Source organism: Aphelocoma coerulescens, chromosome 6 (assembly GCF_041296385.1).
Source record: "Aphelocoma coerulescens isolate FSJ_1873_10779 chromosome 6, UR_Acoe_1.0, whole genome shotgun sequence".
Taxonomy (NCBI): Eukaryota; Metazoa; Chordata; class Aves; order Passeriformes; family Corvidae; genus Aphelocoma; species Aphelocoma coerulescens.
In genome coordinates this window covers 29,566,936-29,594,358 of record NC_091020.1, presented here as the reverse complement: position 1 = coordinate 29,594,358, position 27,423 = coordinate 29,566,936, and the positions used below count along the sequence as shown (strand labels likewise).

General features: G+C 34.7%; 1 protein-coding gene across 13 annotated transcripts in view; it reads right to left on the bottom strand.

Annotated features, from left to right (window-relative positions):
* ATRNL1 (attractin like 1) overlaps nt 1–27,423 on the bottom strand; it is a 440,837-nt gene that overhangs the window by 288,267 nt on the left and 125,147 nt on the right. For 12 of the 13 annotated variants that reach the window (XM_069020095.1, XM_069020098.1, XM_069020096.1 and 9 more), the window contains exon 20: nt 17,364–17,457. In XM_069020095.1, coding sequence (XP_068876196.1) covers nt 17,364–17,457 — 94 coding nt within the window. Of the gene's footprint in view, nt 1–16,564; nt 16,649–17,363; nt 17,458–27,423 lie in introns of those variants that run through there. The other variant, XM_069020106.1, reaches the window with a different exon arrangement.

The following is a 27,423-nucleotide window of genomic DNA, read 5'->3' as shown; positions in this document are numbered from 1 at the left end:
AAAGGTATGAATAAATCAGTGTCATGGCTTTCTCTAGGCTGTCAGCTCTACAGTATTAGGGAATTTTAGAAAATATTCATATTATCTGAATTATTGCTCTACTTGCAACAACTTCTACAGTGCTAATGACAAGTTATAATATAAACATGAAGCACAAATATCACAGATGTTTAAGTATAATATATACTGCAATTGGCAAGCTACCATTCTTACTTTTAGGAAGCCAAAACTCTAGCCATTACATGACATTTTCAAGTAACTTTCATTATTGCTAAGATGACTTAGGTGTTTCTGACAAGATATTCAGATACTCTGTCCAGAATATTTACTTCCCATACTTATTTCCTATGGCATTGACAGAAATTCCCAGAGAATCATTAGAAAGTAAACATGGAGGCATGGAAGTTTCCAGACTCGTAGCTTCCTTCTTGACCTGCAGGTCTTTAACACCACATTTTTGTCCATCAAATCATTCCAATATCCATACATCTATCCAATATGTTGTTCTGATAAGTTCTTCTCCTGCCTAAAAGAACTTTCTTTACCACACCCCTGCATGACAGTCAATCAAATTCATATGTTATTGCCTACCATTGTTCCATTATGGGTATATCTGGCCTTTTTTTAAGTCCTTTTTAATATCTAGGATATCAACCCCATCTAACCTGCACCATATTTTATTTGACTTTATTAAAAAAAAAATATCAATCCAAGAGATAGAGAACTATCTATTAAGAATAGAACACAAAGTGTCTGGGTGGCTGGAGAAAGGATCAAGTTAGATACACACATCTGCTTTTCCCTGGCCTCTTGCCTATGAAGAGCCCAAATCCCCATTAGCCCATTATATCACACAACCTCATGAATTTCCTGGAGCAGAGATAATACTGATACTTCTTTATGAAGTGCCAAAGAAGTGTAAATAAGTGTTACTGCCTGTGTTGCAGCAAGAATACTGTATCTGTCAACACTTCAGTCTTGGCCGGCTCTCCTCGAAAAGCTATCGGACCCTTAAGAAGAAAACTTTAAAGGAATGGCTGTAAAAGGAAAAAAAGTTGACCAGAATGACACGACAGCCTCATGGCAGGGGTCTGTGAGGTATTTCATAACAGGAGTTTTGCTCTGCCAGCCCTGATCCATTCAGACTGTGCTTCTATCGGGTTTGACGGGCAGGCTGCACAGGACTGCCATGGAAAGCAGTGCTTGCTCCTGTGTGAGTACTGCACTGAACAGAGTCTTTAAGTAATGACTTCCCAAAGGGCTATCCAAAGAATACAGCATTTTTCAAATGCACAAAATCTTATCCTAAACAATGGCAGAAGGAGAAAAGAAAACTAATTACTTAGCTACTGTAAGAGCTCCAGTGATACAACTCACAATGGATGAGAGAAATCCTGCACTCCAGCTGGGAGTGACTGGGAAATCCAGCTCCTACGCTGCTCTAAAAGCTATTTTATTGTCCCATCTCATGTACCTCAAAGACTCAATCCCGCAGCAAAGAGGCCATAAGACAGCAGCTTTAGTGGGACTTCTGATCAGTAATTGATCTCCTGCATTGTGAAAGCATCGAACTTGATGTTTGAACTAGTTATTGCTGGAATTACCTGAGACACGTGTATTACACTAGGTATGATCAGTTACTTTAGAGGAAAAAATGTTCATTTTTTGCTTTATGGACTATGCCAAGGGTGACAAAGCCGTTGAAATATTTTTGCAATTAACATGCTTCAAAGTACAACTTGGCACCTTTCTGTATGTATTCTGATGAGACTAAGACATGTCTTTTTGATTTTTAAAAGACTGCACTGAAAAATATGTAGGTATTCAAAAAGTATCTGCACTACTGAAAAATGAAATGGGAATGAAGAAAAATAGGTAAACTGCCAGAATGCAGTCCTAAAAAACCCATCTGATCACCTAAAATATGCTACATCCAAAGGGCCATCCAAAAAAACCAGACACTCGTACAGTCGAAAAAACTGAGCTGATTATTTTCCACTTTTTAACTCAAGACTCTAATGAAAATAATTTTTTGCTAGTCCCTTAGTTGCATTTAGGATCAAAGACTAGTTATGCAGCCAACCACTTTCCTATCACTTTGTGTGATAATAAAGAAAAAGGTGCTCAGAAAGAAAAGAAAATTGAATGCTTTACAGCATCCCCAAGACTGATGAAGGTGGTAGATTAAGGAAAAAAAAAAATCCTGATTACAAAGTCATGAAATTTACTAAACTAGGACCTTTTTTTGACGTCAGAGAGAAATAAAGAGAATGCAGGAGGCATACAAAAATCCTGTTTAGTAATCTGAACATGCAGTAGAGGTGGGATATTAGTGATGCAGAGATTGTGTGGGAACAGTTATGGCATAATCCCTTCACAAGTCTCTATTTCACCAGCCTTGAGCATTTCTATTTTCTATCCATCATTTTCTGACTGTCTTGGTTTGCTTCTTAACTCAAGCCTGCATAGGATAATAGGCTACAATTACATTAACCGCCTTTCATCTCAGTTTGAATTAAATTTGTTCTGCGTGCCAGCATGAAAATCTGTCCCCAGTCATTTTGCTTAAGTCAAAGAATAATAAACTCCCTCAGTCCAGTAATTTAGCCAATGATTTTAATATCATGAAATATTTTTTAACTGAGAGATAATATCAAAATCAGTATTTAAGAGGAAAGATTCAGTTACAACATTTGTCAGTTATGTGTACATGTATATTCTGCATTATGAGAGTGATTTTTAAAATATCTAAAATACCATCCTATCCTTGGTTGTTTTCACATTCCTAAGGTCTTTTTTCTCACTTGTTTTCTGGTTGGGTTTCTAAGTTATGCAGAAGTAATGCTATAATTTGCAACATTACCCATAACTTAGAAAGGCAAAATATTTTAATGTCAATTGAAAAATAATTCTGGTGACTGAAATGGTCCATCATGTCAGAAAAACAAAGTACATGTTACATTTTCCATTAATAACAGAAAGAAATCAACTGAGAGCACAGTGGAGAGATGCACTCTGAGGCGAATCCTCATCTGGGACTATCAGAGTGGAAAAAAATCCAAATAATTCACTCTGATCATTCTAAGTTTCCCTTCTGGATTTTTTTTTTTTTTTTATATATAACTGAAATGACCCTCTGATTTCAAAATTCTACTTCAAGAGTGACATTGGAGAAGTGTCTTGAGCACCACATCAATTTTGAAATGGCAGAATGTTTTATAAGCAATCTTGAATTGGTTGATTCATAATAATCACATTATTCGTAGGAATAAGCACACATTCAAAAGGCAAAATATTAAATTGACAAACACCTCATAAGAAACAGACAAGAACTACTGTGACATGTTCTGTTTTAAAAACAATGTGTGCACCATACAACCTACTGCCATAGAGAAGAAAATTTTGATAATCAGGTTTGGATTCTAGAATCAGGAAGCAGAGTTTTCTGCAAGGAATATTCACTAATTTTAGCTATGACTGCAATTTGCAGAAGACAGTGTTCACACAAAATGTTACCTGGTAGTTTTCATTACAGGGTGTTAATAGAATGGATGACAACTGACTGTATTATGAGCATGCAGAATATCAAATATGATACACTATTTAGAAACACAGAAAGCTGGATAGATCTGGAATATAGCTCAATCTATCCACTATGAAGGAAGAAGATGCATTAGAATAGTCTTTGGGTTGTACTATTCAATGCTTCTTCTCCATTTCTAGGCCTGTATATAACTGGAATAACTCAATTTGAACTTCTACCATGTTTATAAAAAAGCTACATTAGTCACCACTTCTTTCATTCTTTCTTTTCCCAATGAAAGAAGGACTGTTTACTGAATATCCACTGTAGTTTATTTTAAGGCCAGTACTTAAATGACACCTGTTGCAGAAAATTTCATTTGATAAAACCATAATAGAAACAAGACACAAGAGATTCTTAGGTTGAGGAAATTGTCAAAGGCTGAGGACAAATATAGAATAAGCATGGCTTCAAATATTTCAATTAAAAGAATCAACCTCCTATGGCATAACAACTAAGTCTAAAAACAGCCTGTAATGATAGCAGAACTTCAACCACATAGAAATATTCTAAGAGCATTGAGTAGACAATGAAAAACAGGCCAATGCAACTCTACAAAACTGAGCACAGAGAAAGCTCTAATCAAAGTTTCTGAAGGGCAAATGTCAAACCACTTATTAAGTCACATATTTAGCTATTTTCCAAAAATGTAAAAGCAAAAGCAATAAAGTAATGGTACAGGAAAGGTTTCATGAAGGTCAATGACAAAAAGACAAGAGCATTAAAAAAACAAAAACATCCTGAAGTTTTTCTTCTTCTTCTACCCAAGAAACAGGGTGGAAAATGCATTTAATTTTATACACATCATGGTAGTATAAATAAAGCAGAAAATAAAAAATAAAAGGGGGGGGAAAAACCCTAAAGTACAATTCAACAAAAATGCATTTTCCTAAAAAAAAAAAAAAAATTGATTTACGTAATTCCCACTTATAAATCTCAGTGTAATTTAATTTACACGTGGTTGTCACTGAACAGCAGTGAAGCTGTTCATCTGTTTAGATGTGCTGCTACCTGTTCTTTTATTCATAAATATAGAGGAGGCAATCCTTCTGTTCAACATGAAGGACTGATTTATACATTTTTCATTTCTTACAATCACCATTTGTCACCTTCAACTTTACCTTTCCTCAAAAAAATTCCCCTTGCTTTACCAAGTACAGAAAACAACAAAAAACATAATAAAGAGATGGAAAATGAATGAATGAAGAGTAGCAAAGTATCAGGAGTGAAAAAAACTTTGTGGACTTGTTTTATGAAACTCTTGCTGCTATCCCATACATGACAATTTACAATTAGCCTCCCACGAGCAGGGGAAAGAAAAGTAAATTATATGTTCCCTATTCTCACCAAACCAAGGGAATATCTCCTCTTAAACCTAAGAAACAAGGTGTTATCATGTATTAAAATATTTATCTGAACCAGGGCCCAAATCTGTGATTAAATCAAGACTCTACGTAAGAGAGGATAAAATGACCTAAACAAGAACAAGATTAGATTTTGTGGCAGCTGTTAGAAAGTAATTGCTGCTCTTATCTCCTTACGGATCTTGTAAGAACTCATTTCCAGGACAAATATTTTTTTTAAGTCTCCTTTATGAAATCTGATTTATTAAATCTCTTTCAGTATATCTGACTGTTCCTTTACCCTTTAATTCTTATCACTTCTCTGTGAGCAGCCCAAATTCTTTTCTTCCAGGACAATGAGCCCTTTTTGACACATTCCTTCTGTTGGTTTGCCAATCTTGCTGCTCTCCCTTTGGCCTCCCATTGTAATCCAGTATTCTTAAATTTATCTTTGCTCTATGCAACACTGAGAAAAAAGTGTTGTGGCAGATCAAATTTTCAAATGGGATTATAAATTTGCTTTGATTCTAAATCAGACTCCTGACACTATTTAAAACAGTTTTCACTCTGCCTTCTAGTACTTTGTTCTTTTCTTAAATTGATGAAAAATTCCTTTTTTTGGTAATATAAATATAATAGATAGAGATGGAGAACTAAATCTTTAAGTCAATCCTTCTGAAGTGATAATCTAAGCCACTCAGACTTCACTGCTGAAGTTGAGGATATCATCAGGTTCTTGGATTGATTTATGGCCTTGTAATCAAGCTCCTCAGCCCCATTATCTAGGCAGCTAGATAAATACCACTTTTCAATACATCCACAAGAAAAAAAATAGAAAACTCGAAGCATGCAAAGGCTGTGCAGCTTAATTTATATTTCATACTTTCTAGTGGTGATTACTCAGTACAAAAGAAGAAAAGAATAAGGGAGCATTTCTAATATTAAGACATTATTAAGTACAGACAGAATTGGTCCTATGTTATTTCTTGTTGCCTTATCAGTTATCATTCCCTGAAAATACCTTGCATGTGATGAAGAATTTACTTTTTGTGTCAAATGTTGTGAGTTTACACTATAAGAGGTAAAATATTAGAGACTTTCCAGTAATATTTATTGTAACAATGTCTCTTCAAGTTTTCATTATTTCATGTCATTCACATGATAATGCAGGCTAAGAATGAAGGCAAAGACAAAAAAGGATGTTTATGTAGGCATATGTGCTTCCATATGTTCAGCCTGCAGAATTCATTATCCCAGGTAGTCCATCTCCCGATTTTTAAACAGGAGTGAAACAAATACTCATCTTAAATAGACAAAGCTGCAGCAAGGAAGAATCAGCACAGGGAGTCACATTAGATTTCAGCAACCAACTTCAACCACATTTCTGAAGCAAAATAGTTTTCACATCCTCCTATTTTTCCTTATGTTAATTGTTAAAGTACAACTCAAATATCTACAGTTTTATAAGCAACTCTAAAATGTTGCATGCAGTCCCCTTATCTACCCAACTACAAGAATGAATTAATATTTCATTTCAGTTCCCCATCATTAATGCAGAAGTGGCACAGAAAGCATCTCTAGCACTGCCTGTACTTGGGATGTGGGGAAGCATGAGACCATGGGCTCTACTGCACCAAGTGCAGAGATTGAGTTGGGAAGGAAAGAAGATTCAATATATAAGAAAACCTGCTTGACTGCCAGATGTCTGCATATGCAGCTGCAGCAGAATGCAGGTTTGTTGGCAGGCTCCTCAGGCAGAGGACTCCTTAAGCACAATTTAGCACTGTGTAATTGATGTGCATAGTCTATGTAATTATCAGAAGCTTCATGGAAAAAGAAATGAGGACTAATGCATTTCCCACTCCCATGTCTTAATACCAGAACACATTTCTTAGTTCTGTCTGTGCATAGCTTTAATCTTTTGTGTGCATTCTTCTAATACCCTTGGCAAGTACTGAAGCAATTTAAAACTAATAACTGGCAACAATGTGAAACAAAATGTCTTAACTTTGAAACCAGAAATATAACTATTCCAGATAAATTTTCATCTATATGTAAAGGTATGCAATTGACTGAAAGAGAAAACAGAAAATGAAAATAGCAATAGGAAGATGCATATTTCATCTATTAGAGACCATAAGAGGAGAAGAAAAGCAATCTTTCCATCACCAGGAGATTTCTAACAAATAGTGTCTTTAGCACCCACCTGACCTAGCCTTTCATTTTGCTCTATAAAAAAATTCCTTTCTTCCCTTTCTTAGTAAATAAAATATATAAACATCCCAAGCTGAAGTTGATGGATATATCAGTGGGCTTTTCATCAAATGTAGCTTCATTTCTTTTACTTATTTGTAAGGTTTCAAAAACAGGTTTTAAAATAAAAAAGGGCGTGGTATTTCATGCAAGTTGAGCACTGAGCAATCCATATCAAGCAAGATAAAGAGGCACTATTCCAATTTCAAACTTGGCTACATGTTGATAGCTCAGAGAGAGCTGTGAGCTCTCACACTGGTATTTTCTTTTCCCATTGCTACCTCTACACTTGCACTTCCTTAATGACAAATTGATTAAACCAGATGTCTATTTCAACTTTAACAACTTTTGTACCAATTACTAATTACCATACTAATGGCCTATCAGATGTGAATTATAAGGTCAGATCTACTCTGCAAAATGGGTATTATTTTATCTGAGAGTTAAGAATTGAGAATAATGAAGGGATTTTCAACAGCTTTGAAAAATCACAAGAATTGTAGATCTACTGAGAAGAATTTGAGATTCAAAAAACCTGGATTTTTAAATTCACAATTTTAAAAAAATCACATGTTTGGATTACTATACACATTGAACTTGTGCACTGGTAATAAGGAAAACATGGGTATTTTGGATGGATCTGCCTTAGAAAACTGCTTTCCCTTCAAATAAAAACTATGTCCTCCACAATGTATTACTTGGGTAGCACAAGCCCTGGCAGCAAACACACAAAGAGAGTCCCTTCAGCCTTTGCTCAGTCCTCATCAAAATTATGTCATCAGTTGGCTGCACCAAGCAGCAACACCAACACAACCATTTTAAAGTCACTCAACATTCACTGTAGCATTACAAACCTGGTTTTCAACAGAAAACAACTCTATAATAGCCAATATTTTCAGTTAATTGTCAATAAAGTCAGTATCGCCTTCAAATCATTCAACCTGATGTTTTTTTAAAATGCCAAACTTAATACAGATTCTATTGAAAAACTATTTTCATTGTAAATTCTCCTTGAGCACTTTCTCTACCCAGCTAAAAATAGAAAGCCTGCAGTGCAAGAGGACTGTGTTACATCAGTTAAACTCAGTAAAGAAATACAGCATTGGTTAAATTCTAACTCACCTCCCATTCCATATGTATTTTGAGTTTTCCACATAGTGCAATAGTAAGGGAAAGAGTTATTTTGACAGGCAATATCCTAATGCTTTATTTTATTTGTATAGTGTCCTGATAATTCAAGAGAAAACTATTCTGAAGTAATTCCTATATATACTTCCCACTGGATTTAATTACAAAGTTATTTTATAGCTTTCAAAAAAATCCATTTTAATAAAGTTCAGACTACATTTAATCAAGTATCTCAGAAAATGATGGATATTAATAATATACAAACATATTAAGTATAGATCAGGTGGAATAATCACTCATTTCTATCTAAAAGGATTTTTCCTTAAATTAAAACAGAAAAAAATATTTTTGGTCATTTAAAAGGCATAAGTGCTAATAAGTGCTATTTATAATTTACTGAGAACTGATGTTTTGTGCCTCACTAATTGGTGTCATTTCAGGAAGATACAGCTTTATTTTAAAACTAAAAAAAGTAAACCCAACAAAAATGGAGAAGGTGAGTTTTTGGGGACATCCAACACTATTTAATAAACTCACCATAGAATCTTCCCTATCACAAATCTCAAAAAAAGATCACAATTTACATGAACATGCAAAATTTACCATGTGCAGAAACTGCTGAGGTTCCTTTGAAATTATCTCATTGTTACAGCTCACTTTCAAATGAGTAGAAACCACCTTCTCTGTCTCAAAACTCAATATATCTGTGGCCCACAACAATTTTTACTTGTTTTTCTCACAAGTGGAGTTTCCATTACTGAGTGTTTAAAGTCTAGCAGTACATAATGAAATAGTAGTTCTGTGTATTGAAATCAATGTCTGCAACTAAATCATCATTCTTTTTACAATATAACTCCAGTCTCTCTAAACTTTAGCCAGACAAACCTCATTTGTTCTGATAATCAGTTGAGGAAAACAAACCAATTCTCCCTTCTCTCTAATGAAATACTGTAGAAAAATCTTGCTAGATACTCAATACAATGGCACCATGAATGATTCAGGGAAATAATTGCATGAAGTTTTTTTACTAGAATATATTTATGCACTTCTGCCAGAGAAGGTTAAGTATCTATTTTATCCTTGGTGGAAACCACAGGAGAAAGGGGAAGCTGTACAAAGAAGTTCAGAAAGAATTAATACATCTCCAGATGTAGCAGTCCAATAGTCAATCAGTATAGATTGATTGATCTCAGCCTCAATTGAAAACTAATAAAAATAACCTACTTGATTATGAAACAACTGAAAACTGATGGCTTTATACAGTAAAAACCTTTTTTTTTTTAATGAAATGTTTCAATTAAGGGCACAGCAACACTGCTGTAAATCCTTCTTTTCAGTTATTTCCCTTCTCTCCTTCCAGACAACTAACAAACTGGTTCTGTCTGTGATGCTAAAATGATCAGCATGAATGGGGGCATGTCAGAAACCCTTTGGCTTTTCTCCTCAGCTCTTTTCCAAAACAAAGGACCAATAATGATACATAACATTTTGAGAAAACATTTTTAAGGATGATCTGTATCTGCTATAATAGCCAAGATCCCCTCAGAAACACCAAAAAATTAAAATCAGTCTGACACCATTGATTTCTCAAATGTTTACATATACTAAAACTGACCAGTGTTTGTGTTTCATGAAGTCAAAAATGATAAAATATGTCAAATTCTTTGTTCTAGATACCAACTCCATAAAAATCTGTACTAGCAACATCTGTTTTCCGGAAGATACTCACCTTGAAAAGGTTTTGTCCTCCATAAAGTTTTGTAGGAGTGATTACTCTTAAATCTTTTTTTTTTTTTTTAGATCTGCTTAAATATTCCCCTTCCACAAAGGAAATATCACTTTTCTCCCTTCTGCTCCAAAGTTAATTGTCCAAAGCTGACTGCAGTAGCAGTAGTCAGCAATAATAATAGTGATGTAGAGCGTTGTTACTGTAACACAGCATACATTGAATTTAATCAGTTACAATAGAGCAGCATATAGTAGAACTTTTTAAAAGAACTCCCTGAAATACCTGGTTTTGTCAGTCACAACTCAGCTGAAGGATTTTTTTCTGATGACAGCAGGATGAGTAGCCAGAAAAGCCATCAGTTATTTTCTTTTCTTTCTATAAAGTGAACAACTTATCTTTAACCAAAGCAGTAGGAAGGGCCAACCAACTTCATACCCTACTGGAAATCTGTGTTATTTTTCCCCCCTGCCTGCAGACTAATTCACAGATACTATCCTATACATGGCAATTTCTGATTTGTGAGATTAATTACAGCTCCCATGAACAATGACAGTTTATAATCCAACCCCAGCAACATGAAAGAATAATTTTATTAACAGTTAACAGAGGTAGTGACCATGGTAATCAAACTGGATGTATTTATGTTTTGTGCAGACCCCAGCACTGTATCTGGACAGAAAGAACAGACTATAGTGTTGGGACTATTTGGTTCATGCAGGTTAAAAAGACTGGCTGGTAAAGCCATATGTTGAAAAGAAGTTGGTCTCCACTGTCAGCAGCCTCTAAAAAGTGTTTTCTGGAATCTAAAGACTCTCTATTGGCTGTCTTACAAGAAATTCTCCTGTCTCCTTTTTCATTTTCTCAAAGCAGTAATGCCAGGGGATGGTGTAACTGCAAACACCTCTCCCACTGGGCTGGTGCCTTACAAGAAGAGTTGTTCATACTGATTTCTGGCTTATGTGACTTACGTTACTCAGCATCCCTAACTCTGAACTGAGTTCTAATCCTGGCCACAGAAAAGCATTCCCAGGTGCCTTTACTGCACACCCTGAAAGATGGAATGCAGCAGAGCCCCGTCATTTTCCACAGCTTGAACTGGGGTTAAAAAAAGACAACCTCAAGCTGTAAATCCTTGCAACCTATTCTGACCATCTGAGACTAAGACAAAGCATTGGCTATGCAGTTATGTGCACTTCTGCTTTAAAGCTAGCCCTAGGCAAGATGTAAAGCCAGCCCAATCCACAAAGCCCTTTGACCCCCCTTCTTTCCAAAAACAAGCACAGAAAATAAAGCTACAACTTTGCTGGGTAAGAAAAAAATCAGACTCCATAATAAAGCAATTTTATGGCAGTCATAACCTCCCTTCCTCTCTTCCTCCCAGTAACTCTTCCATGGGGCACAGTCTATGCTTGTTTCTCTTTCTCCTGTATGAGCAAACATTAACATCACTCCCACTCCTAATTTCATCTCAGTCCAAACTCAGTTCCTAACTAAAGGCAGAATAAGTGTCTTCAGCTTATATTTAGCTTTAAATCTTTATGGGTCTATTTCAGACCTAAAGAACATGCAAGCTTGTCTAGTCTTTTCAGCTGTGCTATTCTATTTTAATAAAAATAACACGTAGAAACATTACCTTAACTGTACATCCCTAGACAATTGGGATTATAGCAACACTTTGCACCAAAAATTACTAGCATTTTATATAAAGAGGTTTGCCTTAAAACAAATGCATCCTGAGCACTGGAATTCAAAACAGGTCTCACTGGCATGCAATCTGTGAAAGGCTTGAGCAGCTGATATAACATGCACTGAGCTAAACAGATTATTCAAATGCCAGTCACTAAATGGCATGGCCGTGGCACTGAAGGAACAATTTTTAAAAATAAGATGTTTTGGTTCACTTCTTTGGAAAAAAAAATCCAGCACCATATATTTTTCAAATAGGAAACCAAAAAGATTTTAATCTATATCCAGCATCCATACAAATGTAAACCAATTGGGTACAAGAGACAGGGACACATTTATTTCTACAAGTTGGGTAATTTCCTGAAAAAAATGTAATATTTGGAAGTAACAATGCTTACAAAAAGTGTAGTTTCACTTACAGAGAGCCTGCAACTCTGAAAGGTCCCAGAGAGCCTCATGAACTTTACGTATCATATACTGAATATACCAAAGCAGACAAAGGGAGCCTATCACAGAACAAAAAAAATCAGCAAAAAGGCCAAAAGTGACATATAATACTGCCAAAACCCATATTTTACTGTTCTTCAAATTTTAGATTTCAAATGTTTCAAGTGCCTTCTAAGGGTTTAAGCCATTAGAGTGCATTTGGGTCACGTTCTGAATATTAGATATTAGACATATTGTTTAAATGAAAGCTGCAATTTAAAAAAAATGATTGATGCTAGAAACATGAATTAAAAGAAAAAAGTATCTCAAATCCTTGAAAGATCTGACAATAATTACTACATGTAGAGCAGAAAATGAGTACATTTAAAACATAAATGTACTCATAAATGTTGAAGTAGGAGTTTTATTTTATTGTTCTCCTTAGAAACCCAATGATCCAGCTCTTTGAGAACTAGCTGAGGGCATGAACCTGTCCTTAAAGAGGCAAGCTAAAATTTTCAGGCAGTTAAATAAGAAGGAGGTAGTTGCTAAACCCACCAACATCTAGATGACAGATTTTGCTGTAATTCTCCAAACATCCCAGGTAATGGAGTAACATGCATTAGCATGTCAAAGTTTTCTCTTAAACTGAAAACTCAAGGACTGGACTCGGCTTGAACAAGTAGAAAACACGGCATATGAAATACAACTAATGGTGGAATTTGACCAAATAATAGAAATAGAGGGGAAAAAAAGTATTGAAAACAGGAAAAAAAAAAAAAAAAAAAAAGAAAAAAAAAGAAAAAAAAGATGTTCCTGTAGTAAATTTAAACCACTAAATATTATACATTATACTTTTTAACTTCACTTTAGAAAACCACCAACTACCACAGTAACCAGTATTAAATGGATTATACCCTCAGTCAGGAAAATACAGTTCCTCAATAGAATAAGGGGGTTTTTATTAAATTTCCAGCAACAATACCTTTTTCTCTATTTGGTTTTGGGGTTTGTGTGTGTGCCTCTGATAAAGGAAGTTCAAATCAAGTGAATTTATTATATGGTTGCTGCCAATTCTTCCCCTACTGGAAAGCAGCAAGAGAAACTCTGAGTGGAAACAATTGGGAAAAGATTTACTCTGCTATCAGCAAATAAAGCAGCAGTGATATCAATAGAATGGTGAATTTGACTCATAACCCAGTATATTTTTACCTGCCTTTCCATCTGGTAAGAGGAATTGTACCATTCTGTGGAAGGAAATTACACAGGGGAGTACAGCTGGGTATTTGAAAATCTTATGTAAAACAGACTATCAATAAGTGCTTATTTTTTATGCACGGATCCTTACATTATTAAATAGCTATTTAAAGCTTACATACAGGAAAGATTTTTACCAAATAAATAGCGTATATTTTTATAAATAAAACTGTATTTCTTCCACTTTTACAGAAGAAGTATGTCTAAGAATTTAATGGTCTGGACATTTACCAGAGCTAAAATGAGCAACGTATTTTATAATCTTGAATTTATCCTTCTTACAACTACATAAAATATACCATATGAGATTAAAAATAATATTTTTCTCCCAGTATTTCCCTTCCAACTAGTAGTTCTTCATTACAGAGGTTCTGAAGCCCAGTTTTATCCCAGTTCTCACAGGGTGATGACAGAAGCTACAGACACATTGCCAGGTGAATGCTTTCACTTGCAAGAGCCCAGACATACTGAAGCTTCTCAAAGAATTATTTAATTACTCACTTAATCCGAAAATTTTTGTATTTTTCTTCCTTGCATCTAGCAAAATTTCTCTCACCTAGTACCAAAATTTGAACTTTGAACCATCCCCTTAGCATATTCTACACATTCCCACAGACCTATTCCCTGAAAAGTTCCCTGTGTATAATCCTGCATACGGATACACCAAAACATGTGGAATTTTTAAAGCCTCTTCCAGGAATTCTATGAGAAAATAAAATGAGCAGCTAGTAAATCAAATGTTAGAGAAAATTTAACAAAAAAACTGCCTTGAAGCAATAGTTTTCACCTAAAAGTATGGTTTAAGTCACTATGATTTTCTTGCTACTATCAATCAGCTATTTCATTACCAAAATTAAGGGAAAAAACAAAATTCCAAACTTCTTATGTGTATCTATTTTAAATATTTTACAGTCTAGTTACTTAGAATAATCAATCCAATTTCCTCCTGATTAAGACATAACTAAAGGTTTTTCCCAACTGAAGCTACCTACTTAAAGGAAACAAAAATATTAACTTTTGGAAAATATATGACCATGTGTCATTAAACATTGTAAAACAGAATGTAAATGCTCCAAGCTGCTTTACAACATTAATTTTGATTTTAAATGGCACTGTGCTTCATGACATCCAACAGCACAATTAAGAAATTAATGCAACTGAGAGATGGGTACGCTAAAAATACATAAATAAAAAATATAATAAATAAGATCCTCCATAAAAGCACCAAGTTTTTAAGGTAGGGAGGGAAAAATAAGGGAAAAAAAGAAAAAGTGTTGAAAACTTTCCCTGATTTCCTAAAAACTCTTCCCACAAGGAATGGTGTGTACATAACATAGGGCCCTGCAGCTTTGACTTTTTAACCAATAGCATTCTTGACAGAAGTATAAATCTAACTTCCTCACTAAACAGCCACAGTTTGGAATTTTCATTGGAATCCTTATTTTAGAAAACACAAGGTTGTAGATTTGCTGTTGAGATTGCACAACAGCCTAAAAACACCTAAAACATTCATCCAGAGCAATGGAGAAGAGTATTCACACTTTGAATCAAGTTTCAGATGATTTATACAGAATATAATAAAGTAATAAATACAAGTAAAGCATTAAGCTGATTTAAATTCATCCTTCTAGATAATGACTGCATATATATATATATATATCTCTATCTTATGGTACATTCAAAAGAGGTTGTGAGTGTACAGATGATTTTTAAAGAGGGAATAGTTTTCTATTTTTTTAAGCATAATACAAAATAAATCAAGTTCATATTCTTCATATGAAGTTTAGAATGAGTATGGGACTGCATTCCGTGACTCACTAGTGATTTTTTACTTTTTTTTTTTTATGTTCTTCATCTCCTGGTGTTCTAAGGAAAATAGTTAAAAAACATTGAATTGAAACCTCCATATATGAATGGATCACTCTTCCAAACCAACCATCAGAGTAAAATGTCAAATCCTAAATGTATCATTTGATGATGTCCTCCAACTCTAAATCTGTGGTTATTTGCTTGGGTGTCTATGAAGCCAACAGATGTGAATCTCACAATCTGAAATGTCATCACAGCCAAAAAAAAAAAAAAAAATTGAAAATGGCTGTAGATTTTATTTCATCCAAAAAAACCCATTGACAATTCAAATATCAAATGTTTTAACACCACAGCTTGCCCTGGATAAGCCTTTGGTTTGTATATGAATCTAGAAGGGGAATGTATTACATGTGACTAGAAAAGGGATTTTCAGTCTGAAATTGCAATTTTAAGTTCACGCCTAAGAAGACAAAATTCAAATTCCCATTTCATCTGTTTTGTGGAACTCCTGACCAGGGAAGTCCACAACCAGGAAAACCTTTTCTCTTCTAGTTCAGTAAGTGGGATAAAAGAACATTTAAGGATAGACAAACTCAGGACAGCAGACTGATACAGCTGAGCAGCACAGCTGATCATATGAGACAAAAATTCCAAACCAGAGTGGAAAAAACAGTAATGAAACAGACACAGGGCAACAACAACCAGAGAGGTACATGAATTCAGACTGGGGTGAAGGCCTGTAAAGAGTGCCTTATGTGGAGGGTAGTCGATAAAGAACTGGCATTTTCAGCACAGAAACTGTTTTCTGTGGTTCAAGTGTTACAAAGGACAGAGGAGAAATTGTTGGTTTTTTTCTTCCCATTCTTTGTATAGTTAGAATAGCATCAATACAAGTCCATAGCACATAGCTGGTAATCAGATCACTCATTAACACCTAGAACTGATTAATTGTTTGGAGGAAGAAAGAGGGAAAAGACTTCTCAGTGAAGACTTAATTCAGAGCTTAAAGGTATTATCATTCCAGCTTTTGTCATGATAGAATTTCATCACTTAGTCCTGATCTTGATTCCCCATCTCATCCTGAGAGTCTTCAATTAGCTGGACACAAAGTCCCAGAGGTAGTAGGGAAACAGTAGAGCTGCCAGCACAGCTCTTTCTCACGGATATACAGAGAGCCTCTGCATCAGAAATTTGTGTTTCTTTACTATTTATCAAGCCAAGTGTTAAAAGGTAGGATCCAAGCCAGTTCACTGAGTGTATCAAAGACATGTTCACAAATCCGGTGTAAGTGGATGTCCTGTGGCAGGCAGAACAGAAGCACCTGGCACCTCTCCCTGCTGGGGAGGAGTTAGCTGGATTCATATGCCTTTTCCCCAGTGCCAAACAACACTGCTATGATAAGTTTATTGCCAGATACTATTACAATAATTATAGCTGCAAAATGAATAAGGTTCCTATTAAATAATGCAGTGTATCTGATAGAATAGATTGAAAGAAACACCTTTAAATATGAGGTTATTCACAATTAACTTCAGTGTGTTATGTCTCCTACTTGACAATTTAGGCCACTTCAACACTTGATTGTTCCTAGTACTCCATTTGTCAGGCTCTATCCGAAGGTGCAAACTCTTCCTCTAAACACAAGAAGCTATTCCAGTGCAAAAAAAGAGTACTTTCCACAACAGATCTACACATTGCTATGGTCTAGATTAAGTGAGGCGGGGAAATGCCTAAAACACCTTAGTAAGGTTCCAAAACTCTAAAAATTGAATCACTGTAAATTCTGATCAAGACAACTTACAAATACAATGAATATAATTACTAACTCATATCTTTTTTTTCCTTACACTAATGTAAGGAAAAGGAAGACAAATACAGGTAATTTTCCAGTTTCTTCTTGTAATAGGATTTTTTTAAAGCCTTTAGTGTCTTCAAAGCATTATTAATATTTGTGATGTAACTCTTTAACAGAAGTCTAAGAAATAGTGAAATTTCCTGAGAAATGTAGGGAACACTATATCCACCACTAAAACATTGGCAGGTCAATCACAAAACCCAATACTAAAACAAGGATGTGAAATAGGAAAAAAAGTGATTATTCACTAGTCAAAGATTGCAGTAAGTTTGGGCTACATTTAATGGTACTCACAGTTGACACTGGTCTCCTTTGATTCCCTTTGTTGTGCAGAAACATTTTCCTGTTTGCATGTGACAGATATTTGCATGTCCACTGCACGTGCAAGCTGTAAAATCAAAAGAGGAAAAGTGAGATTTCTTCACTCATACTTTACTTTATCATGAAATGAATATTCATAGATGTTAATACTTCATCCCAAACACATTTCCTACAAGCTGTATTGAAATACATATCTATTACTGCTTCGTTTTTTTTTTTTTTTTTTGCAGAAAATTTCACTAGCACATCATTTAGTTTATTTTCTGCAGAGTTAAAAACTATTCATGTGCCATTAGAGGCTCTCCTCCACACCTTAAATAAAAGCAGTTTGAGAACAGCCATTAAAATCTACCATTTCAATGTGCAACACAGAAAATTATTAATAATTTATCTTTGCTATACAGGGTGAAATCCTGACCAATGACAAAAGCAATGACAACATTCATTTAGTTTCAAATATCTGTTTAAAGTATTATTGCAGATGTTTGGTAAAAGATCTAATATAATTGGAGTTCTTGTTTTTGACAAAAGTGAACAAAAAGAAATCTCTGAAACCGTTTGAACACAGGCAGAGTAAACACTACAGGTATAGTCCACAAGAATCTTCTAGAAACAAGAAACAGGCACCTTAAAAACCCCTGAAATCTGAATTGAAGGAGAACCACAGGAACATCATCATCATCACTTCACTCCATTTTAAGGGCAAAGTAATTCTCTCCACAGTGGTCTGCTCACTGCCACTATTGCTGCCTGATAGATTCTCACCTCAAAACAAACCTTCGTATTCTCGGTTCTTGAGCGCTCTTCTTCCTTTTCCTTTTCACATTTATTTGAATTGCTACCTTTTTTAGGCAGCCATCTTTTATTCCTAACCAAGTGTACAAAATTTACTAATCTCTCCCTGGTAAATGTGTCAATATGTCCCCACATCAAATTGGAATAACTCCCTGCTAACCACACTAAAAGTCTTTGCTCAATACAAAGTAACTCCAAACCTACCATGATGATCATACTATGCTTTCACTGGAGTTTTAACTACGACTAAGATAAAGGATTTAATATATGGGGTCCTGCTTGGCAACAGATATGGTACCAAGTGGTGACCTGTATAAGATAAAAGTTTATTCTCCACTTTATAATCTCATATTGAACTCCTATCACAGATTGAGTTTTAAAGTTCCATTCTACTGAAAAGGAATAACACACAATGAATCCTTCTTTGACAGTGACCCATCCCATACACACCCTCACTTCTCTGCCACAGCCTAAGACAAATAGAGGAAAAGGTACTAGACAACATAAAAACGTAATTAAATGTAAGATATTATGAAATAATATGTCCATTTCAGGACTTCAGTCATTTTTTCAGCCTTCAGAGCTCATTAAGTAGCCAGCTGAACTGAAGGAGGAATTCTTATTAAGGAGGTGCCAGGTATTCAATCTGTCTGCAAGAAACACATACTAGAAATTTCTGTGCAGCACAGTGATGTGTGATGTTTCATAACACATCACTTCTGAAAAATACCTACGGTTACCACAAATTCCTACATTTTGTAATTTTGCCATCGTCTTGACACTCCACAGTAAATGTTCATTGAAGTGCTGCCACTATATAATCAGCTATGTTTTCCTAAATCCATTCATATTTTCCACTCTACTTTTATGGAATGATTATTTAGGCACTTTAAGCTGGAAAAGCCTCTTTGCAGAAGTTAATTTTATTTGTGTAAATCTTTGCAATGCTTTCAGTGAAAAATACAGGAATATATCCTTAACAGCTTATTCTGCTTATAGTTAAGGGCTCTTAACAGTGATGCTCCATTGCAGGACAGCACAAAAGTTACAAAGGAGCTAAAAGGGTGAATTCTAAAAAACTGTCAGCATTTTGACAAATATAAAAGCTATTGCCAACTAACCTTAATTGATTGCTCCCACAATTATTGCTCACTTAATAGGAAGTAGATCACAAATGTGAAAGTGGAAAACATAACTGAATATATAGTAGCAGCACTTCAATGAACATTTATTACTCTCATTGAGGAAGTTCCTATTAATCTCACTGTTCCCTGGATAATACCATGGAAAAAGACAACACCTTTGCACTTACACTTTTTAAATCTCATGCAGAAAAAATCTGTTCCACAACAATGAAAGCATATTTTAACATGCTTTTTACATGCAGTTAATTATCTTGGGCTTGCAAGTGTGTGATGAAAAATGGATTCCTACCAATCTGTAGATCTCTATGTGGGGTGTAACCCCAAAAAAATTCATTTAAGATGTCACTGGTTTTACTGAAGCAAACATGACTAAATGTGATCAAAGAAATGCAATAGCAGAAGCAGGCCAATACTGTAGGGCATTTGGAAGAAGGGTGACACTCTTCCATTACCTCAATATTTCCAAACTCCTGTTTACACATTTTCTTTAATATTTTCTATTTGTTTCTCTCTGCTTAACCACTCTTAGCAAATGGTTTCTCTTGGGATAATAATGTAGTCAACAGTTAAAACTGCAGCTTAGGTAGGATCTTTCCCAGCCTAATGCTACTAGAAATACACCAAGTCTTGGAATTAGTTTTAAAATCATATTTTGCACCAAGCATTGTCAGCTGTCAGAAGTCAGGAAAAGAGATGCAATTTATATTTTCTGTATTTTTTTTGAGGCCAACACTTCAATTTGTTCACTGAAAGGGTTGTCAAGCACTGAACAGGCTGCCCTGGGAACTGCTGGATTCGCTGCTCCTGGAGGGATTTAAGAGATGTGTGGATGTGGCACTTGGAGACAGGTGTTAGTGATGGGCTTGGCAGTGCAGGGTTAATGGTTGGACTGGGTGAGTTCACAGGTTTTTCCCAAACTGAATGATTCCATGATTCTGTGTACTCTGTGCTGCATCCCTGGACAGAAACAGTGAGTGCAGCCCAAATTCAAGTCTTCCCATACTACTCTGTGCATTCCCCTCCAACTTGAGTTTATATCATGGCTTCATGCTTTTGTTTAAACAGTTACTTTAAATATTTAATTACCATGCTTTTTTACCAATAATTAAATATTTAAAATAAATAAATATTATACGGCTCACAATAAAAAACCTGCTTAAAAAAATAGAATTTAAACCTGGTTTTGTTATGGTATTTTTTACATATTAAGTGAAATGATGACATTAGAATTTTAAAAACAACAAGAAAAAACCTCATCCTTGCAATATCTACTCTATTTTTAGGGAAATAGCAGCTCAAAATACTCTTTTGTACAACATGCAGATTCTAAGTGGAGCAGAAAGATTATATGAAAGCAATATAATCCAGTAGAGCAAATCCATGCTGCAAAATCACAGCCCTATAGAATTTTTTAAATAATAAATCCACAGTATGATTGATTCCAATTTGCCAGCTCAGCATATAAATGTTCTTGCTGATGCTGACAACAAAAGAATACCCATCACTATTTCCACAAAGTGTGCATTTTAAACAATTGAATTTAAAAACACTTATTGTTTAGCCCCCATCTCCAACATACAGCTGGCAAGAGCATTTTTCTTCTCAAATGGAGCTCACTACAACTGGTGTTTTAAGTAAATATGTTTGCTTCCATGAAAGGCTACTAAATCATAGCTGCACATGGATAATGACTTTAAGACAACTTACTGACATTTTTCAAAAGGAAAGCTATGACGATGCCATTAAATATTGAGGTGCGCTCAATCCTTTGTTAATTTTGCTAACATTCAAGGCTAAGTGAAATAAATAAAAAAAAAAAAAGGAGATACAGTGTTTCTCATGCAACTAGGCTCAGTAAGAAATAGCAAGTATAAACTTCTATTAGATCCAACATTTTAGTGCTCAATTGCACTGTAAATATTCACCTATGTAATCCATTAGCCTACTCATATGAGAACTGCCCTACAGAGACTATTTTCTACATTAGTAATATTGCAGAACTGTCTAGTCACTTAATTCTCTAGAAATGTGTATTTAGCCCCGATACTCTTTTAGCATTCAACAATTGCTTTTACAGGAAATACATCCATTCAACCTTTGAGACAGGCAATGTAAAACCAAACAGATGTGCCCAATAACACTCTGCAATATCATTAGTTGAGTAGCATTAAAATTAAGCCAAAGAACTTCTGTGAAGCAGTGACCAGTAAAAACAAGAGTACAAAAAATAAGGAAAAAGATGCTATTAGAACGGACTGCCATTCACGCAGAAATTGAACTGTCATTTTATAGTGATATGATTATCCTCCATAACAAATCAGTCTTAATAGAATAATTAAGACATATACAACTCATTTTATTTTCATCTTTCTTGTTTTACCTTGTGATTTATCTTTCTTTGGTCTCTAATCGATCTATTTTTTATAGTAGCATAGTAACACAAAATGCGTACTAACACAGTGCTGAGGACTGTGAGACAGAGAGAAAAGGTAAACAGAAGAGACAAGTGTTTTGGATTTATGTCACTCACATATGGAACTTCAAGTCATAGCAAAATACAGACAATTTCACACAACCTTGAACAACTCTACTGAGATCATGTGACCACTGGAAAGGCAATTTACTTTTTCCTGAAAACCATCAGTCAAGCAATCTGGAAATCACAGGTGTCATCTCCTTAGCTTTCTGGACTAAACAGAAGTGGGATATTTATCCTAATAAACCCAGAAACAACAAACAGACTGATTATCAGTGGCAGAAATCAAAATTTAGTTTGGTTAAACTTAAAGACAACCTTCATCAATTAAAGGCTTGTATTTGTTCTTTAGCCATTTTTACTCTGGTAAAATAGCTCTGCAATGTTTGTATTTCATTATTACTTCTGTTCAAAGCATTCATCCTGAAAAGTGAACTTATTTCTTTTGTTTTTCTTGTAATAAATACCTCTCAAGCAATCACAGTGAAGCTGTCTTTAATCATCAGCAACTAACAGTATAAAAACAGCTTGGAAAACCATAATTTTGTTTTATACAAGTAGATAATGAAAATGCAACACACAAGATTAACACTGAAAGACAGGATCTTTTTTCTTGTTGGGAGCTGAACAGAATCTTAAACAATTATCAAGAGTCATGCTGTGCCTGAATCTCTCATGCCAATACTGAGCCACAGTACAGAATTTTTATAGCTTGCTCTTGGAATAATATGCATTTTCTACCAAAAAAACATGCTGAACCAAAACATTGCCACATGAACTCACAAAATACAGTAGCACCAGTTTCATGTTTTCCATGTTAATTTGTTTGAAAACCTGAAACTTTTATACTACCTTTGAACACAGAAAACTGGAAAATTCCAGGTGGAAACGTTCTTAAGAACATTTTATTGGGAGATAAATTTAACATGTTATACTTATCAGTTTCCTTTTCATTCCTTCCACTTATTCATTTCATTTCTAAACATATGTTACCAAGAACGAAATAGCCTACAAATTTTACACTGGGTCACCCTGTAGATTTCAAGAGTTCAACTCAAAACTGAACTCTATATCTGATGTATAGCACAGTTCTTTACATATTCAAACATTTACAGAGATTTTTCACAAGCCTACAAGATTCAAAATATTATTCCTTAAATTACTCTTAGTTTTCTCAGCTGTGAAGAGATTTCTCACATGAAAACACAACAGAAAATTAGAATGACTTAAAAAAGAAGTGATTTCAGATCTGACAGACTAAAACTTTTACTAGGTTTAGTAAAAACTAAAACAGCGAGTCTTGATAGTCATTTTCAAAGCAAAAATACAAAGTGAAGATTTTAGGTGCCTTCATGGTCTAATGTCATACTGAGATGTGTTTAAGACTTTTTCAGGCAATAAAAGGCCTAGTATTTATTATTATTATTATTATTATTACTATTACTATTATTATTATTATGACTTTCTAAATTTTCTTAAGACAGCAGCTTCTCTACTATTTTGGAAATTTTGGTCAAAAACCTCCTTTCATGAAAAGGCTGTTATTTTTCCCCTCATTCTCTCTAAAGAGGACACATTGTAAATTATAACAAAAAAAAAAAAAATTATTGTAAGGCAGTATGAAAAGCAAAACAATTTAAAAGCATTCAAAAGTTATTCATAGCAGCTTTAAATGTAAGAAAAAATTCCAATCTAAGGTGAAAAACATCTGAAGTCAACAACTGGTGATTGCAACTATTTGTGTGTATTTGGTCCTTAAGAGTAAAAGCCCAAAGGAAAGAAATGACTTACACAATGTATCAGGCAAAAATGACACAAAATTTAAAGAAGTCAGCAAATCATTGCCCTCTGTTTTCCATTAGGAGGTACAAAATAAAACTGATTTTTAATGTACTCCATGGAAAGTGAGGGGTTTTTTTGGCCTTAGGTAACTAATGTGGTCTGACATTGTAATGCATTGCACTTAGCACTCAGAAAATGAAGACAGAATCAAATGCAAGCAAACTGAAATGCCATTAGAAGGGGTTTTTTTGAGGATCTTCACTCAATCAGTTGAGGAATGAGCTGCAGGATGCCTCAAAATCTGTCTCCTCACCAGCAAGAGTTGGGTTCCCAAGCCCCCTTAGGGAGAGGGATGACCATTTAATTCCAAAACACTCACAGAAGGGAAGATGCAGAAATCAGAAACAAGCAAAATTGCTACTTTTTCTGTAGCATTTGGGATGAGAGGACTGGCTTTAGTCAAAGGCTTATTTAAGGATCAAGTAACAGTGATTCAAGAAACTGTCATCTTCAACTTGCAGCTGCCTGCCCTCAGCACCTCCTGAGCCTGACACAACATCTACATGAGCTCTTGACATCTCCTTCAATACAAGGTAAAATATGTTTTGTTTATCAGAGGCTGACAAAATCAGTACATTCCTAGACAGCTGAAAGTTTCTAAATCATGCTCTGCCTATCTCCTCTAGGAACATAATTTGGAAACCAGTGGATTTACACATTTCATTAGGAAGGTGAGCGTACTGATACAAAGCTCAGACAGCACATCAGAAATACATTTTATAAGCATTCCTTGACACATCAAATAAATTTATGGCATGTAAACCTGAAAAAAATACACAAAAATAAGAATGCAGAGCGATGTGTTCGTCAATGTCAGAAACCATGTTCCACAAGAGCATGCAGGAGGACTAACATCAGTGAGAGCAAGAGAATTGTCATTAATCCTTGCAAATAGATTAAAGAAGCACAGAGATAGAGGAATATAATATAAATCAAACTGCTGTATCTCTTCAATATCTGTAAAAGCAATAAGTGGTGATCAATTAAAGGATGCCTGAATTCTAAGTTCTCAGGATAAGATGCTGAACAAGCACGAAATGCCTGCTACTTACAGAGATTAAGACAGCACAAGTCGTTCCTATTCTTTTTACTATTTCAGATATTTTTGTTGCATAGTAGACCTCAGAAATAGTTTAAATTAATGTCTTTTTTATTTTTCTTTTTTAAAAAGCTGTCTTGGTCCCACTCCACTTGAGTAAACTAGAATCAACTTTGCTGAATGGAGAAGTTACATTTATGCAAAGCAGCCTAGTGCAGCCATCAAGCTTAAGGAACAAAACTGAGTTGATAAAATTGGTTACTGGTGATTTAGCTACACAATTACATTGTGTTTGTGCAGGATGGAAAGAAAACTTTCTTAGGCAAGGAAAGAAAAAGGTCAGTGGTTCTCCAAAATCAACTCTTCCAACAGCAACCCTAAGCTGATGCTTGAACCAGTGCTTTGCCATGCTGGTTGTTGCTAAAATCAGACCACTCTGCAATGAGACACATCCTGGTTTAGGAAATAAAATCAAATTTAGAGAGTCAAGCAGTAGCTTAAAACTCTTGTACTTGACAGGAGGTTTATAAAAACCTTCTGTATGAAGCAAAGGAAAAAACATCAAAAATGTTAAACATGCTGAACAGGTATCCTGTCAAAACCTTATGAAATCCCACAGCCACACAAATAATCTCTCTCCGGAGGTTAATCATGCTACATTCAACAGTTTCTTCTTTTTTTCTCTTACAAAATTATGACCATCTAAATGTCTGTTGATACTTGACAATGATACTTTCCTTGAAGTGTAACTCCAGGTCCTTCACCTAAGATTATTCTAAGTAGGTTATGGAATACAAATGTATCTATAAAAAGTTTTCTAATTTTAGTTTGAGTTTTTTGTTTGAACTTACAATTAATTATGCTCGAAATCATACTTTATAATTCAGCTCTAATCTACAAAAAAATAAAAAAAAAATTATATGCATGCACAAGAATTAACAGCATATGGAGAAGTTTGCTTAGCACATTTTGCTTGGCAGTCAAAAAAACCAGAACAGTAATTTTTAAAGATGTCTTTTTCCAAGTTCCTCAACTAAGTTTTTCCTAGGGCAATCCACTCCTGGTTTAGTAGCAGAGGACCAATTTTGAATACATTATGATAGAAGTGATTCTAGTTTAAGTTCATAACTAAGCCCAAACCACAGGCTTCACCCCATGGTCAGACTATCTTGAACACTGTTCAATAAATAGCATTCATTAAAGGATGGAAAATAAATGTTCAAATCACCTTTGGGGAAAAAGGTCTTCTTAAAAGTGTGTTTATTCTGACTACTCTAACAATCTCTGTAAAAAGCAACACACAGCTTTTCTTGAATAGCTTATTGTGCTAGAATCCCTTTTTTTTGTGTTTCATATAAACCAAGATGCCTTTTTCCTTCTACTAAAACCAAACTCCAGCATTTTGGTTCATAGTAAGTGTTTTTATTCTATGATAAGGAATTTTGTTAAAAAAATCCAAGGAATTGATGTTATCTCTATTCAATACTAAAAGGTGAAAAATAAATTAAGGAAAACAAAGCAAAACAAAACACCACTACTACTGCAAAATGGGATTTCATGTCAGTCCCCACATTCATCAAAACCTCTGGATATTTTGTTTGTACAGCATAAACAAAATCGTATTTTCTGCCGGAATTTAGAATGTGAGCTTTTCTTTGTCTGAATAATCTTAAATTACAGCCTCTTATCACAGAGTTTTGCTGTGAACTTGTGACCCATTGCTTCTTATAAACCAAGGTAGAAGCAAACAGGTTTTTTAATTTAGTTCCATATTCTAGTACCTGAAGATAGTACGAAGCACACCATACTCTTTTTTCCACTGATCTCCAACATTTACCTATTTTTGTATAAAATGTCTTTATTCATGTAGGCTCCTGTGGTCTGTGTCATAAGCATCCAATCCACTGAATATCCTTTTTTTCTCTGACTAACCTCAAAGTGCCTGGATTAAAAGAAACTTTTGAGTTTTTTATTTCATACTTAGTCACTGTGAAAGGAGGGCTTTTGGAACACAGTATTTAAACCTAATATAAAATTGCCTCTAAATTTTACACAGCTAATGATGGAATGCCAAATGCATGATCTTGCACCAGTGAAATCCATAAATACAATTCCCTACATGCTAGACATTAAAACAGCTAAGCAGAAAAACTATATAAAAACTCTGTATCCCAAGCTGCTGTTTCATCCTCTAAGAGAGTCAAAACTCCCATCAACTCACATGTGTACTTAATTCTACTTTAGGCAGATGCAGAAGCAAATGCTTTTGCTGATGTTTATACTGGTAATTGAGGATATTTATGTTTCCTACACTTCTGTTTTTTCCAGCAGAAGTCAGTTAAAAGCTCTTTGCTCTCATTCTTAGCCCTACCTTAAACCGGACGTATCACTCAAGAATATAAGATTTTGGACCAGAAACCTTTTTGAAACAGAAATTGGTTGTAGAAGAAGAAAGTCCAAATTTACAGCTGTCTCTTGAGGAAGTTTTAAATGCAAGATTTTATTTCTCCTTGCAATAAGCCATTTTCTCAGGCCAACAAAACCTGCCTAACTTTGCCTGTTGAAAGTAGCATCATATAGTTCCTAATGCTGTTATACTCCAGGTGTTTTGAGACCAAAACTCATTGTACAGTGGTGGCATATTTGATATTTACTAAATAAAATTGTCCTTAAGGAAACAATTCCATTTTTAGGTTTATTGTCTTAAATAAAGTTAAAAAAAATTATATTCAGATG